This window comes from Bombina bombina, chromosome 7 (genome assembly GCF_027579735.1).
Source record: "Bombina bombina isolate aBomBom1 chromosome 7, aBomBom1.pri, whole genome shotgun sequence".
NCBI classification, from domain to species: domain Eukaryota; kingdom Metazoa; phylum Chordata; class Amphibia; order Anura; family Bombinatoridae; genus Bombina; species Bombina bombina.
This window is the reverse complement of record NC_069505.1, coordinates 618389266-618405965: the sequence shown is the minus strand read 5'-3', so window position 1 is coordinate 618405965 and position 16700 is coordinate 618389266. Positions and strand designations below refer to the sequence as shown.

Genomic DNA, 16700 nt, shown 5'->3' with positions numbered 1-16700 from the left:
AAAAGAAAGCGGAAACCAATTTGGTTTTCCAAAGAAGTAGCACATGCTGTAAAGACAAAAAAGATAGCTTATAAAAATTATTAACACACACAAGCAGATGATGATATGAAAATATGGAGACTCCAACAAAAAAAGACTAAGCAGTTAATTAGGAAGGTTAAAACTCATGCAGAAGAGAAGATAGCACAGTCAGTAAAACATGGGGACAAAACATTCTTTAGATATATCAGTGAAAGAAGAAAAAATAAGGTAGGAATAGTAAAATTGAAATCAGTTGATGGTAGAATAATAGAAGGAGATAAGCAGATTGCAGACTGTCTCAATGATTACTTCTATTCTGTTTTCACAAAAGATTGTGAAGATACAATGTCTACATTAAGGGATGCTACGAAAAATAGAAACAAGCTTAACAGTAATCTTTTTACAGAGGATGAGGTTTTGTTAGCATTATCAAAAATAAATGTTAAAAAGGCAGTGGGTCCTGATAATATTCATCCAAGGGTTTTAAAAGAACTTCGATCAGTGCTAACTGTCTGTTTAATCAGTCCAGATGATTGGAGAATAGCAAATGTAATACCTCTTCATAAAAAGGGCAGTAGAGAAGAAGCTGGCAACTACAGGCCAGTTAGATTAACTTCAGTAGTAGGGAAATTAATGGAAAGCCTCTTAAAAGAAAGAATTATGACTTACATAAAGACAAACAATTTAGAGGACCAAAATCAGCATGGTTTTACTTCAGGGAGATCATGTCAGACTAATCTAATTGACTTCTTTGATTATGTAACAAAAGTATTAGACAAGGGTGGAGCAGTTGATGTAGCATATCTAGATTTCAGCAAAGCATTTGACACCGTCCCACACAATAAACTAATTCACAAACTATATCTCCTTGGTCTAGATTCAAAAATTGTGAACTGTGTGGAATGCTGGCTTAAGGACAGAAAACAAAGTGTCTTAGTAAATGGAGTTCATTCAGCAGAGGGGGCTGTTACTAGTGGTGTTCCTCAGGGGTCAGTTCTGGGGCCTGTTTTGTTTAACATATTTATCTGCGATATCAGCAAAGGGCTACAGGGGAAAGTATGTCTCTTTGCAGATGATACAAAAATTTGCAACAGAGTGGATGTTCCAGGGGGGGTAGACAAAATGAGAAGTGATATACAACAATTGGAGGATTGGACAAATGACTGGGATCTAAAGTTTAACACAGCAAAGTTTAAAATAATGCATTTAGGGAAGAAAAATCCAAATGTTAATTACAGACTCAATGACACTTTACTGACTGTTACAGATGAGGAACAGGACTTGGGAATTATTATTTCAGATGATTTAAAACTTAGTAAACAATGTAGTAATGCAGCGAGCAAGGCTAGCAGAATGCTTGGATGTATTGGTAGAGGTATTTGCAGCAGAAATAGTAAGGTTCTTATGCCACTTTATAGATCATTAATTAGGCCTCATCTTGAGTATTGTGTGCAGTTCTGGAGGCCATATCTTCAGAAGGATATTAACAAACTTGAATCTGTGCAAAGGAGGGCTACCAAAATGGTACATGGTCTAAAAAATAAAACTTACCAGGATAGGCTCAATGACCTAAATATGTATAGCTTAGAGGAGAGAATGGAAAGAGGTGATATGATAGCAACTTTCAAGTACATTAAAGGGTTTAGTAAAACTGAGGCTGTGGGTATTTTACATAAAATGGAAAATTCAAGAACAAGGGGTCATGAGCTCAAGCTAAAGGGTAGTAGATTCAGGAGTAATTTGAGGAAGCACTTCTTTACAGAAAGAGTGATTGATTTATGGAATAAACTTCCTCAAGAGGTAGTAGCAACAAACACTGTGGGGGACTTTAAAAATGCATGGGACAAGCATAAGGCTATCCTACGAACTAGATAAGTTTATACTGTTAGGTAAGGTCGGGCAGACTTGCTGGGCCTATGGCTCTTATCTGCCGTCAATATCTATGTTTCTATGTTTCTATGTTTCTATTTTGAATGTTGGTATCCTTACATAACAATTCAATATCTTTAAATCCAGAACTGGTCTGAAGGAATTCTCCTTCTTTGGTACAATAAAAAGATTTGAGTAAAACCCCAGACCCCGTTCCAGAACTGGAACTGGCACAATTACTCCAGCCAACTCGAGATCTGAAACACATTTCAGAAATGCCTGAGCCTTCACTGGATTTATTGGAATGCGAGAGAGAAAAAATCTCTTCGCAGGCGGCCTTACCTTGAAACCTATTCTGTACCCTTGTGAAACAATGCTCTGAATCCAAAGACTGTGAATCAAATTGATCCATATGTCTTTGAAAAATCGTAACCTGCCCCCTACCAGCTGTGCTGGAATGAGGGCCGCACCTTCATGTGGACTTGGGAGCTGGTTTTGACTTTCTAAAAGGCTTGGATTTATTCCAGATTGGAGAAGGTTTCCAAACAGAAACCGTTCCTTTAGGGGAAGGGTCAGGCTTCTGTTCCTTATTCTGACGAAAGGAACGAAAACGATTAGCAGCCCTATATTTACCTTTTAGATTTTTTGTCCTGAGGCAAAAAAGTTCCTTTCCCCCCGGTAACAGTTGAAATAATAGAATCCAACTGGGAACCAAATAATGTATTACCTTGGAAAGAAATAGAAAGCAAAGTTGACTTAGAAGACATATCTGCATTCCAAGTTTTAAGCCATAAAGCTCTTCTAGCTAAAATAGCTAAAGACATATACCTGACATCAACTCTAATGATATCAAAGATGGCATCACAAATAAAGTTATTAGCATGTTGAAGAAGTTTAACAATGCTATGAGCATTATGGTCTGATACTTGTTGTGCTAAAGCCTCCAACCAAAAAGTGGAAGCGGCAGCAACATCAGCCAAAGAAATAGCAGGCCTAAGAAGATTACCTGAACATAAATAAGCTTTCCTTAGAAAGGATTCAATCTTCCTATCTAAAGGATCCTTAAAGGAAGTACTATCTGCTGTAGGAATGGTAGTACGTTTAGCAAGAGTAGAGATAGCTCCATCAACTTTAGGGATTTTGTCCCAAAACTCTAATCTGTCAGATGGCACAGGATACAATTTCTTAAACCTTTGAGAAGGAGTAAATGAAGTACCCAGATTATTCCATTCCCTAGAAATTACTTCAGAAATAGCATCAGGGACAGAAAAAACGTCTGGAATAACTATAGGAGGTTTAAAAACCGAATTTAAACGCTTAGTAGATTTAGTATCAAGAGGACTAGAATCCTCCATCTCTAATGCGATTAAAACTTCTTTAAGTAAAGAGCGAATAAATTCCATTTTAAATAAATATGAAGATTTATCAGTGTCAATATCTGAGACAGAATCCTCTGAACCAGAAATATCCTCATCAGAAACAGACAAATCAGAATGATGACGGTCATTTAAAAATTCATCTGAAAAATGAGAAGTTTTAAAAGACCTTTTACGTTTACTGGAAGGAGGAATAACAGACATAGCCTTCCTAATAGATTTAGAAACAAATTCTTTTATATTAACAGGAACATCCTGAGTATTAGATGTTGAAGGAACAGCAACAGGTAATGGTATATTACTAATGGAAATACTATCTGCATTAGCAAGCTTAACATGACATTCATCACAAACTACAGCCGGAGGAACAGTTACCACAAGTTTACAGCAAATGCACTTAACTTTGGTAGAACCAGCATCAGGCAGCGTCTTTCCAGAAGTAGATTCTGATCCAGGGTCAATGTGAGACATCTTGCAATATGTAAAAGAAAAAACAACATATAAAGCAAAATTTATCAAATTCCTTAAATGACAGTTTCAGGAATGGGAAAAAAATGCCAATGAACAAGCCTCTAGCAACCAGAAGCAATGAAAAATGAGACTGAAATAATGTGAAAAAAAGGTGGAGACAAGAATGACGCCCACATTTTTTAGTGCCAAAAAAGACGCCCACATTATTGGCGCCTTAAAATTTCTGGCGCCAAGAATGACGCCACATCCGGTGACGCCGACATTTTTGGCGCAAAACGTCAAAAAAAATGACACAAACACGAACAACTTCCGGCGTCAAGTTTGACGTCGGAAATGACAAACAGAATTTTTTGCGCCAAAAAATTCTCTGCGCCAAGAATGACGCAATAAATTGAAGCATTTTCAGCCCCCGCGAGCCTAACAGCCCACAGGGAAAAAAGTCAATTGAAACAATTTTTAAGGTAAGAAAAAAATGATTATTCATATGCATTATCCCAAATAATGAAACTGACTGTCTGAAATAAGGAACGTTGAACATCCTGAGTCAAGGCAAATAAATGTTTGAATACATATATTTAGAACTTTATAAATAAAGTGCCCAACCATAGCTTAGAGTGTCACAAAAAATAAGACTTACTTACCCCAGGACACTCATCTACATATAGTAGATAGCCAAACCAGTACTGAAACGAGAATCAGTAGAGGCCATGGTATATATAAGAGTATATCGTCGATCTGAAAAGGGAGGTAAGAGATGAATCTCTACGACCGATAACAGAGAACCTATGAAATAGATCCCGTAGAAGGAGACCATTGAATTCAAATAGGCAATACTCTCTTCACATCCCTCTGACATTCACTGCACTCTGAGAGGAAAACCGGGCTCCAGCCTGCTGCGAAGCGCATATCAATGTAGAATCTAGCACAAACTTACTTCACCACCTCCATGGGAGGCAAAGTTTGTAAAACTGACTTGTGGGTGTGGTGAGGGGTGTATTTGTAGGCATTTTGAGGTCTGGGAAACTTTGCCCCTCCTGGTAGGAATGTATATCCCATACGTCACTAGCTCATGGACTCTTGCTAATTACATGAAAGAAATAGCCCTGGTCCTTAAAGGAACGCTGAACCCAAATTTTTTTTTTCTTTCATGATTCAGATAGAGCATAACATTTTAAGCAACTTTCTAATTTACTCATATTATCAAATTTTCTTTATTCTCTTGGTATCTTTATTTGAAAAGCAAGAATGTAAGTTTAGATGCCGGCCCATTTTTGGTGAGCAACCTGGGTTGTCCTTGCTGATTGGTGGATAAATTCATCCACCAATAAAAAAGTGCTGTCCAGAGTACTGAACCAAAAAAAGCTTAGATGCCTTCTTTTTCAAATAAAGATAGCAAGAAATGAAGAAAAATTGATAGTAAATTAGAAAGTTGCTTAAAATAGCATGCTCTATCTGAATCACAAAAGAAAAAAATTGGGTTCAGTGTCCCTTTTAAGGGTAAGAAATTGAAAAATGGTCTGGTCCTTAAGGGGTTAAAAAGCTAGATAATCCCTTTATTACCCATTCCCCAGTTTTGCATAACAAACACAGTTATATTAATATACGTTTTACTTCTGTGATTACCTTGTATCTAAACTACTGCAGACTGCCCCTTATCTCAGTTATATTAATATATTTTTTACCTCTGTAATTACCTTGTATCTAAACTACTGCTGACTGCCCCTTATCTTTTATATTAATATACTTTTTACCTCTGTAATTACCCTGTATCTAAGCCTCTGCAGACTGCTCCTTATTTCAGTTATATTAATATACTTTTTACCTCTGTGATTACCCTGTATCTAAACCTCTGCAGACTGCTCCTTATCTCAGTTATATTAATATACTTTTTACCTCTGTGATTACCTTGTATCTAACCCTCTGCAGACTGCATCCTTATCTCAGTTATATAAATTTACTTTTTACCTCTGTGATTACCCTGTATCTAACCCTCTGTAGACTGCTCCTTATCTCAGTTATATTTATATACTTTTTACCTCTGTGATTACCCTGTATCTAAGCCTCTGCAGACTGCCCCTTATCCCAGTTATATTAATACACTTTTTACCTCTGTGATTACCTTGTATCTAAGCCTCTGCAGACTGCTCCCTTAGTTCAGTTCTTTTGACAGACTAGCATTTTAGCCAATCAGTTCTGACTCCTAGGTAACTCCACGGGAGTGTGCACAGTGTTATCTATATGGCACACATGAACTAACGCACTCTAGCTGTGAAAAACTGTCAAAATGCCCTAAGTTAAGAGGCGGCCTTCAAGGGCTTATAAATTAACATATATAAGCCTACCTAGTTTTTAGCTTTCAACAAAGAGTACCAAGAGAACAAAACACATATAATAATAAAAGTAAATTGTTAAGTTGTCTAATATTACATGCCCTATCGGAATCATAAGTTTAATTTTGACTCGACCGTCCCTTTAAACATTGCAGCCATGAATATACAGCCTCATGCTACATAATTAAAAGCTAATCCTTATTTTTCCTCTTCCCTGTATCACGTGACTGCTATTAGCCAATGACAAATGTATATATGTATACACTGCACTCTTGCACATGCTCAGTAGGAGCGGGTGCCTCAGAAGGTGTGTATATAATATGTCTGTACACATTTTGATAAAGAATGTAAATTGGAACTTTTTTATTTTTTCCTTTAAATTATCTACTCTACCCTAATTATAAGTTTAAATGGACAGTGTACTATAAAACTGGATTCCGCTTAATGATTTCTAACGACTTGTTCCATCAGCTGAAGAGTGTAAAATGTATGATAAATTGTTCCTTTTGGTTTATTTTTGTATATGAACTTGTTGGGTTTTGCTCTTTGAAACCACAACCCTTTAAAATGGGCTGTGCTGGGCTTCAACCTCCCCTCAATCATTAGAGCTAAATTTTAAAGTATTGATGAGGTGGTACCTCATCCCCTCTAGGCTCCACTCTATTTACCCCAACGCATCAGATAGATGTTGGAGAGGCTGTACAGATAGGGGCAGTTACCTACACATGTGGTGGGCCTGCAGTAAGCTACTCCCTTTATGGCGTGGGATAGAGAGACACTTTCAAACTCTACTGACACAGGACTTCACCCTATCGCCTCGCATAGCCTTACTCAACGATATCCCGAACCTATCCTGCAAACTTAGACAGACCCTTCTCCAGATAGGTCTAATGGGAGCTAAGGCCTTGATAGCCCTTCATTGGAAATCCTTGTATACCCCAAGCATTGCAGACTGGTCAGATAAAATAGCTGACCTACTGATTTTAGAGGAATACGGCTACGCTAAACTAAATAAATCGAACTTCCTAGCAGAAGTACGCTTCCTTTGGGAAACCTACCCTCTGCAATGTTAGGGAAGCCAAGACAGACATGACAGCTACATCCTGACTTCCTAAGCCCTCTCGCCCGCTTAAAGCGACTTAACTTACATAACGCCACACCAGGTGACTCGATCACAACACGACAGTAACCTATTGCCTCTCACACTATGGCCCAGATTCTGATAGATCTAAGACCCCACATATAACTAATCTATTTACGAGTAGACCCCCTACACTCCATAATTAAGGATCTCTCCCGCCCAAAATTCAATTTGTCACGGTGGAGCGGTCTCCTGCAGAGCTGACCCTTATCCCCCTCCCCCATCCCTTTCTCTTTTTCTTCCCTTTCTCCACTTTATTCGCCCGTCTCTCGGGTTGTTATTTTGTGCATATACAGGAACCAGATCCAGTTTCTTACCTCCCCCGCGGGGGACGGTTTACTACCTTACATTGATTTACTGGTGCCTGTAACTGTTTATCGTTAATAGTGTTAATAATAGTGTTAATTACTGATTGTTTGTCAATTGTTCCTTAACATGAATAAAATCTTCAAAAAAAAAAAAAAAAAAAAAAATTAAAACAATAATATGAGACAGCAAAACAAGTGATGGTTGTTCATAGGCTACAAAAAAATGTATTGCAATAGGATAGGATATGGTACATAGTTTAACAAATGCATCTAGTGTGCCATTGCAAGGAATATGCTAGGCATTAGCACTTCTTATTAGCTGAAACAAGATATAATTTACTTTCATTGCTCCTCAAGTAAGAGAAAAATATATATATATATATGTATGTGTTAAACAGAACTATAAAAGTGGGTACACCTAAATGTTTCCACTAATACAGAAAGAGTGCGCACACTCGCAATCAAATTCAAAAATGCTCAAGTTGATAAAAATCAATTAAATCAATTTAAACCTGAAAAAGTGTAAATACAATATATTGCAATAAAATAATTTTCCTGATGACAATATATATATAAATAAATTCTTATCCTTCTGCTGGTAAGATATAGTAGTATCAGGAAGAGGTGCTGAGTGCTGCTCGTCAAAATTAACTCAAGGTTCAGGTTGAGTGATGAGGTACAGCTGCAGGTATCTAAAAAGACAAGCGCACAAAAACACCTCTCATAGTGCAAATCAGTTTAATTAAAACAAAACAAATCCATATAAAATAACCTTCCCCTAGGGTATTCCCTACTTACAAAACGAGACCTCAGTCTTATGAGGTAAGGAAGGGCAGATGGATATAAAAGTGTCCCCACTTGTTCCATCATAGCACCAAAAGTTCCTGTGTACGATGCTGCTCCGGTTTACTTGAAAAAATCTGTTAGCCAATCCTTCAAATCCTTAGTTCTTGGATGGTGTTTGCAGATCTAACACTGATACAGTACTATAGCAACGCTAAGAGGGTCCGTAGTTCCAGGGTACACAAACTCAGCGTGTAGGTGGCAAATGACGTAAGGTGGGCGTGGCCTTACGCGTTTCACGGATCTCGTCCGCTTTGTCAGAGGCTTGATGGACGCCCACCTTACAAGCTGCTTATTTTAAGACAGCGTAATTAGAACACACCCACCTTACGTCATGCTTAGCTTTGTTAACCATCTGTTATCAGAGTTCACCATTGATCTTGATTTACAACTGTGAACTATTTTGCGATCAAAAATTGCATATATTTTTTGGGATCAACTAGCGTTTGATTTTGATTAGTATTCTCATATATTGTTATTTCCTATATCTAAAAATTGCCAAACAACATATATGTGAACGCTTATTCCCGGAGATTATTTCATTCCTATAGTGGTTCTAACCATTTTATAAATTCGATGATACTATATGATAAATACTATATGAAAATTAATAATATCGTGGAGTGTAACAATGACATAATGTGCAAATATCACTTAAAATGCATATTACTAAACTATCAATGAATGTCGTATATTAAAACAATAACATAATATGCAAAATATCACTAAAAATACATTTTTAAAAACTAATTTTTTATATAAATAAATTAATATATTAGTTGGTACCAATTCATCTATACCAGCAATTTCATATTAGTAATATTACTAATATCCACATGTATTCAAACACCCATGCACTCAGATATGGGAAAAACAGACGCACCAACAATAGTCCTACAGGAAGGGGGCACTTAACTAGATTCCTCTGCCCACTATTGCTGATTCCATGTGTAACTGATTCTATATTACTAAAAATTATTATAAACTACTAAATATATAAATATGTAGGGGAATGTAAATGTTTATGAAATATAGGTGATGTATACTATATGAGTAAAATCTTATTATATTCTTTTAAACTATTTCGAAATATTTTAAATATTTTAACATAAACTCCATTTAATTAAATTAATTTAAGAATAAATTAGACCAAATTTTTATCTTAAATTTAGAATTTAAGTTGACTTTTTCTTTTAGATCAAAAAAGCCTGAATGTCTACCTCCCTATTCATTCCAAAGGGTTCCAAAGTGTGAAGGGAGTGTATCCAAAACGTTTCCCTTTGCCTGAGGCGAAGCATTCTGTCTCCCCTTTTCTCATCTAATGTCACTTGTTCGATTGATTTAAAGCGTAGACATGAAGGGTCATTTTTATGAAATTTCCTATAATGATCCGTGACCCCATGAGATATGTCTCCCTTTTCAATATTAGCAATATGTTCTAGAACCCTCCTCTCAACAGTTCTTTTTGTCCTCCCGACATTGACAATGGCAAGAACAAAACATACACTACATATTTAGAATGGCAGTTCATAAATGTTTTAATTTGTTTTCTGTAGCCATTGACTTTAGATACTATTTGATTATTATCCTTGTCTATAATTGGGCACGTATTACAATTCTTACGATTGCATTTGAAGATTCCAAAGTTGGTCTTTTTAGCCAATTTATTTTGGAATCTTGTTTCAAACAACTGGGAGCTAGAATGTCTTTTAGATTTTTATTTTTTCTAAATACAACTGAGGGAGTCTTTTATTTATATATATATATATATATATATATATATATATATATATATACACACACAACAAAAAGAAGCAGGCACTCACCAGTATTTAAATAAAGGATATCTTTTAATCCTACAAGGTGTGACGTTTCGGAGTATTACCTCCTTCCTCAGACATGTTATGTCTGAGGAAAGAGGTAATACTCCAAAACGTCACAAAGATATCCTTTATTTAAATACCGGTGTTGCAGCACCCCGGTCAAAGATTCGTGAGTGCCATACTCTGTGTGTACACTCAAAACTTTCACTCTCCTGCTCGCCATTGGCGAGTAACATTTAAAGTGGGGCGAGTGAAAGATAGTGAGTGAATGTTGAATCTACATTTACTCACTAGTATCAAGTCTGGCAGCCTGTAGAAATAACGGCATTGAAGAGGTGAAGACTCAGCACCGCAAAAGTGGAGATGTGAAGAAAATCGTAATGTAGCTTGATAAACACGGCTAGATGATCGAAATCATCAGGACCGACTGGGATCCCAGCTTTAAGGAGGGCAGGCAATATGGAAGCTGGAAATCGGGTGGTCAGGTCAGAGATGAATATCATCAAGATTATGATGCAGGAAGAGCTGGTTATGTAAACTTTTGAAGAACAAGAAAGTCTGAACTAGTGTTGCTCGCTTACACAAGGAACAGATGCAGTATGAGATGCATTTGGTGTTTCAAACTTATTAATAAGTGTTTATGGGGCTATTACTCAGAACATTTAATATTGCAGTTGCTCGGATGCATTTTTCCTATGACATGACCTGTTAAGTTTTATTTGTTTCAAGCTGTTGAAAATAAATTTGTTTATCTTTTTATAATAAATTTTAAAACTAAAATCTTTTTTTCTTTTACAAGATATGACGAGTCCATGGATTTCATCCTTACTTGTGGGATTTATCCTCCTGCTAGCAGGAAGTGGCAAAGAGCACCACAGCAGAGCTGTATATATAGCTCCTCCCTTCCCTCCACCCCCAGTCATTCTCTTTGCCTGTGTTAGTGATAGGAAGAGGTAAAGTGAGGTGGTAGTTTAGTTTTCTTCAATCAAGAAGTTTTTTTTATTTTAAAATGGTGCAAGTGAGTACTATTTTTCTCAGGGAGAAATCATCAGTCACTTAATCCCTAGGAGGAGTGGAGACATCTTATTTTTCTGCCCTGATGCTAATGATCTTAGCAAAAATTATCTAAGATCCGGTTGGTTTTCCACTGAGCAGTTGAAGGTAGTGTAAAGAAATATCTTCAGTGTGGAGAACCGTGTCATGCTACAAGCAGCATTGAGGTATGTTCAGTCATTTGTTTCTGGGGAGACTGGTTACATCAGAACAGGCTGACATTTTTCCCTAACTGGGGAGGGATACTCGGTAAGCACTATAGATATAAGAATGGTGTTCCTGGATCCCCTTTTGTTATGATATTATCAGTGTGTTTGATTTTCACTTATTCATATGTGGGCTGACGCTGGGAGATGCGGTTTTGCTATCTATGGGCTGGTGTTTTTTTGGGTCATACAAAATAACAGGCCTGAGAGAGAGCTTTATTTTGTTTGTTTTGGCATTTTTATTGTGAAAGTGCGTATGATGAGGGGCACATGGCGTTTTTTCTAACATTCAGGTTAATAACATTGACATGTTTGGTTTTCGCCCCATGCGGGCTTAAATGTGGCTCGAGTACGCCCACGGTGGGCAGGGCCTATTTTCGCGCGCTCAGTCGCGCAGTCTTCAGCCGGAACAAGCAGCACGGTCCTGAGCTCCGGTGGGGCCTAAGTTTGTACTCCAGTGGTACAGAGGGACTTAGGATCGCTATCTAAGCCGAAGCAGCGTATTTGGGGGCAGGTAGGCGCCACAGCAGAGCTGTGGCGAGGTGCAGAGGCCTTCAGTGTTGGCAAAATTCATAAACTTCATAAAAGTTGATATTAATTGATAAGTAGCTTGCTAAACAAGCGGTGCAAGATTGTAAGGTTTATTGGAACACATAAGGGCATTTTTTATTACCGCAAACTCTATTTTGCCATAATTGCAGTTAACAGAAAAATTGTTGTGCTTTTATTATTTAAAGGCGCAGTACACATTTTTTGTCTTATTACTTTTGTTTTTATAATTGAACTCAGAGCTCAATATTTTAAGTAAAGAACGACTATTATTGCTATTGCTAGTCTGTTTAACATGTCTGAACTTGAGGAAACTACTTGTTCTATGTGTTTAGATGCCATTGTGGAACCCCCTCTTACTTTGTGTCCCTTCGTGTACTGAAAGGGCCTTACAATGTAAAAAGCATATTTTATGTAAAGAAAGTGTGCCTAAGGATGATTCTCAGTCTGAGGAGAATCGGGATATGCCGCCAAACTCTCCCCAAGCGTCACAACCTTTAACGCCCACCCAAGCGACGCCGGTTCTTCAACCGCGTCTAATTCATTTACTCTGCAGGATATGGCTGCAGTTATGTCAACTACCCTTACAGAGGTATTATCTAAGTTGCCAGTGTTACATGGCAAACGCAACAGGACAGAAGTCAATATGAATGCTGAGACCTCCAATGCTTTGCTAGCTATTTCCGATGTACCCTCACAGGGATCTGATTTGGGGGTCAGGGAATTTCTGTCTGAGGGAGAACTTTCTGATTCGGGAAGTGTGTTACCTCAGACGGACTCGGACGTCATGTCCTTTAGATTTAAGCTTGAACACCTCCGCCTGTGTCAGGAGATTTCCACCTTAACTGAGAAATGCTCCTCTAACTCCTCAATACCACCTTTACTACTGATGCCCAACCTACTTCCTCTATATCACCTGTGCTGTAACATCAGACAGGTGCTTAGTTATTTTGTATTATTTGAGCTATATGGTTGCTTCCTGAAGCTCCCTATTATATTTGGATTTACAAGTGTGTACTTCTGTGCATTACCTTCAGTTCTACTACTCGTTGCTGTTCCAAATTGGGATATTCTTCAAACCTAATAATTGTTACCTGAGTACCTCTACCTTCCTAACGGACTACCAAACATTCTAATCACTTGCTGCTCTGCTGTGTAAAGCCGCCAGCTACGGCTCTCTCACTCTCCCACTGAAGCTGAGTGACGTCACACACAGGAGATCGGAACATTGCAAACAGCTTAAATCTTGCGGCTCAGCTGATCTCTTACCGCTCACGCTGCCTGCTCACTAAGGACTGTTACCGACCGCAATTCATTCCAGCCATACAAGGCGTTGCTCACTCAGTCTGACTGTCAGACCAATGTTTGCCTCACACGCTGCCTGTTCTTTTGACACCGCCTCTGACCGCAAGCTGCTCATCTATTCCATACGCTGTGTACAAAGCACAGGTGTCAGATTATCTTTGAGGTGGTAAGAGCTCTAGTGCATATTGTATGTTGTGAACATTCTAATACTCTCCACTTAATCTTTGTACTCAGCTTATTTGAAACTCTGGTTCAGGGTCAGATCCTCACCTCAGCAAGTCAGAAATAAGGCTTCCAGTTCACTCAATACTTTCAGGATTCAGTATTCTCCTGAGTATTCTCCTGAGTAAGCTATTAGAAAGGTGCAGGAAATTATTGATATATTGATATCTACCTGCACATATCTAACTATATTACAAGGCCATTAATTCACTGGAAGCTTAATTGATTATCTTCCATATAAGATAATTCTGGGCTCAGTGAGACACAACATCAGTTCCGCAGATCCAGTTCATTTGAGATTCATAACAGCCTGTTACTTTGGGAGGTTTTAGCGACTGGATGATTGTGACTCTATTGTGGTTCCACCAGAGAAATTGTGTAAGATGGACACATACTTAGAAGTACCTGCTTACACTGATGTTTTCCCAGTTCCTAAGAGAATTTCGGAGAGTATTAAGAGGGAATGGGACAGACCGGGTATCCCGTTCTCACCGTCTCCTAATTTTAAAAAGATGTATCCCTTAGCTGACACTGTTCGGGACTCTTGGCAGACAGTCCCTAAGGAGGGAGCTATATCTACCCTAGCTAAGCGTACAACTATTCCTATTGAGGACAGTTGTGCTTTCAAAGACCCTTTGGATAAGAAATTGGAGGGTCTGCTAAAGAAACTTTTTATTCATCAGGGTTTCCTTTTACAACCGACGGCCTGCATTGTACCAGTTACCACTGCGGCGGCCTTCTGGTTTGATGCATTAGAAGAGTCTCTTAAGACTGAGACTCCTTTAGAGGATATTTTAGATATAATTAAGGCTCTTAAGCTGGCTCATTCTTTTATTACAGATGCCGCCTTTCAGATTGCTAAATTGGCGGCTAAGAATGGCGGATTTGCCATTTTAGCGCGTAGAGCGTTATGGTTAAAATCTTGGTCTGCTGATGTGTCGTCTAAGTCAAAGCTTTTGGCTATTCCTTTCAAAGGAAAAACCCTTTTTGGGCCTGACTTGAAAGAAATCATTTCTGACATTACGGGAGGTAAGGGTCATCTCCTTCCTCAAGATAGAACTGCTAAACTGAGGGGGAAACAAAATAATTTTCATTCCTTTCGGAACTTTAAAGGAGTCCCCTCTTCTTCTTCCTCTTCTTCCACCAAGCAGGAAGGGAATTTTACTCAGGCCAAGTCCGTCTGGAGACCCAACCAGGCTTGGAACAAGGGTAAGCAACCCAAAAAGCCTGCTGCTGCTACCAAGACAGCATGAAGGGGCGGCCCCCGATTCGGGACCGGATCTAGTAGGGGGCAGACTTTCTCCCTTTACCCAGGCTTGGGTAAAAGATGTTCAGGATCCTTGGACACTGGAAATCGTGTCCCAAGGGTATCAACTGGAATTCAAAAGTTCTCCCCCAAGGGGGAGATTTCTTCTTTCAAGATTGTCTGTAGACCAGATAAAAAGAGAGGCGTTCTTACGTTGTGTAAAAGACCTCTCTACTATGGGAGTAATTTGTCCTGTTCCCATACTGGAACAGGGGCAGGGGTTTTACTCAAATCTCTTCGTGGTTCCCAAAAAAAGAGGGCACGTTTTCGTCCTATTTTAGATTTAAAGAGTCTAAACAAGTTTCTCAGAGTCCCAACCTTCAAGATGGAGACCATTCGAAAAATTCTGCCATTGATCCAGGAGGGTCAATATATGACTACCGTGGACTTAAAGGATGCATATCTTCATATTCCTATCCACAAGGATCATCACCAGTTCCTAAGGTTTGCCTTTCTGGACAAACATTTTCAGTTTGTGGCCCTTCCCTTCGGGTTGGCCACGGCACCCAGGATCTTCACAAAGGTTCTAGGGTCACTTCTAGTGGTTCTCAGGCCGCGGGGCATTGCAGCGGCGCCTTATCTGGACAATATTCTGATCTAGGCGTCGTCTTCTTACCATCTGACAAAGTCTTATACAGACATGGTTCTGTCCTTTCTGAGGACTCACAGGTGGAAAGTGAATCTAGAAAATAGTTCATTAATTCCACAGACAAGGGTTCCCTTCTTGGGAACTCTAATAGATTCAATATCTATGAAGATTTTCTTGACGGAGGTCAGAAAGTTAAAGATTCTGAATACATGCCGAGCTCTTCAGTCCAATCCTCGGCCATCAGTGGCTCAGTGCATGGAGGTAATTGAATTGATGGTGGCGGCAATGGACATCATTCCGTTTGCTCGTATTCATCTAAGACCACTACAACTGAGCATGCTCAGGCAGTGGAATGGAGATTATGCAAATTTGTCTCCTCAGATAGATCTGGATCAGGAGACAAGAGACTCTCTTCTTTGGTGGTTGTCGCAGGATCATCTGTCCCAAGGGATGTGCTTCCGCAGACCCTCATGGGTGACAGTGACAACGGACGCTAGTCTTCTAGGCTGGGGTGCAGTCTGGAATTCCTTGAAGGCTCAGGGTGTGTGGAATCAGCCGGAGTCTCTCCTTCCAATGAATATTCTGGAATTAAGAGCAATATTCAATGCGCTTCAGGCGTGGCCTCAGTTGGCTTCGGCCAAATTAATCCGTTTCCAGTCGGACAACATCACGACTGTGGCTTACATCAATCATCAGGGAGGAACAAGGAGTTCCTTAGCGATGACAGAAGTATCCAAGATAATTCGGTGGGCGGAAACTCAATCTTGTTATCTGTCAGCAATCTACATCCCAGGAGTGGACAACTGGGAAGCGGACTTTTTAAGCAGACAGACGTTTCATCCGGGGGAGTGGGAACTTCATCCGGAGGTCTTTGCCACTCTGATCCTCAGATGGGGCAGACCGGAATTGGATCTGATGGCGTCTCGTCAGAATGCCAAGCTCCCAAGATACGGATCCAGGTAAAGGGATCCTCAGGCCGAACTGATAGATGCCTTAGTCGTTCAACCTAGCTTATGTGTTTCCACAGTTTGCTCTCCTTCCCTGGGTGATTGCTTGGATCAAACAGGAGAGGGCTTCAGTAATTCTAGTCGCACCTGCGTGGCCTCGCAGGACTTGATATGCCGATCTAGTTCTGTCTGCCGCCAGTGAAGTTTCCATTGAGGCAGGACCTTCTCATTCAGGGACCCTTCAAACACCCAAATCTAGTTTCTCTGCAACTGACTGCTTGGAGATTGAACGCTTGATTTTATCTAAGCGGGGGTTCTCTGATTTGGTCATTGATACTTTG

The 16700-nt window shown here is 39.2% G+C and overlaps 1 protein-coding gene across 1 annotated transcript in view; it reads left to right on the top strand.

Moving 5' to 3' along the window:
- The first annotated feature begins 10586 nt into the window (after positions 1-10586).
- Positions 10587-16700, top strand: part of LOC128636740 (zinc finger protein 345-like) — a 24415-nt gene continuing 18301 nt past the window's right edge. The window contains exon 1 of the mRNA XM_053689723.1: positions 10587-10710. Coding sequence (XP_053545698.1) covers positions 10587-10710 — 124 coding nt within the window. The remainder of the gene's footprint in view (positions 10711-16700) is intronic.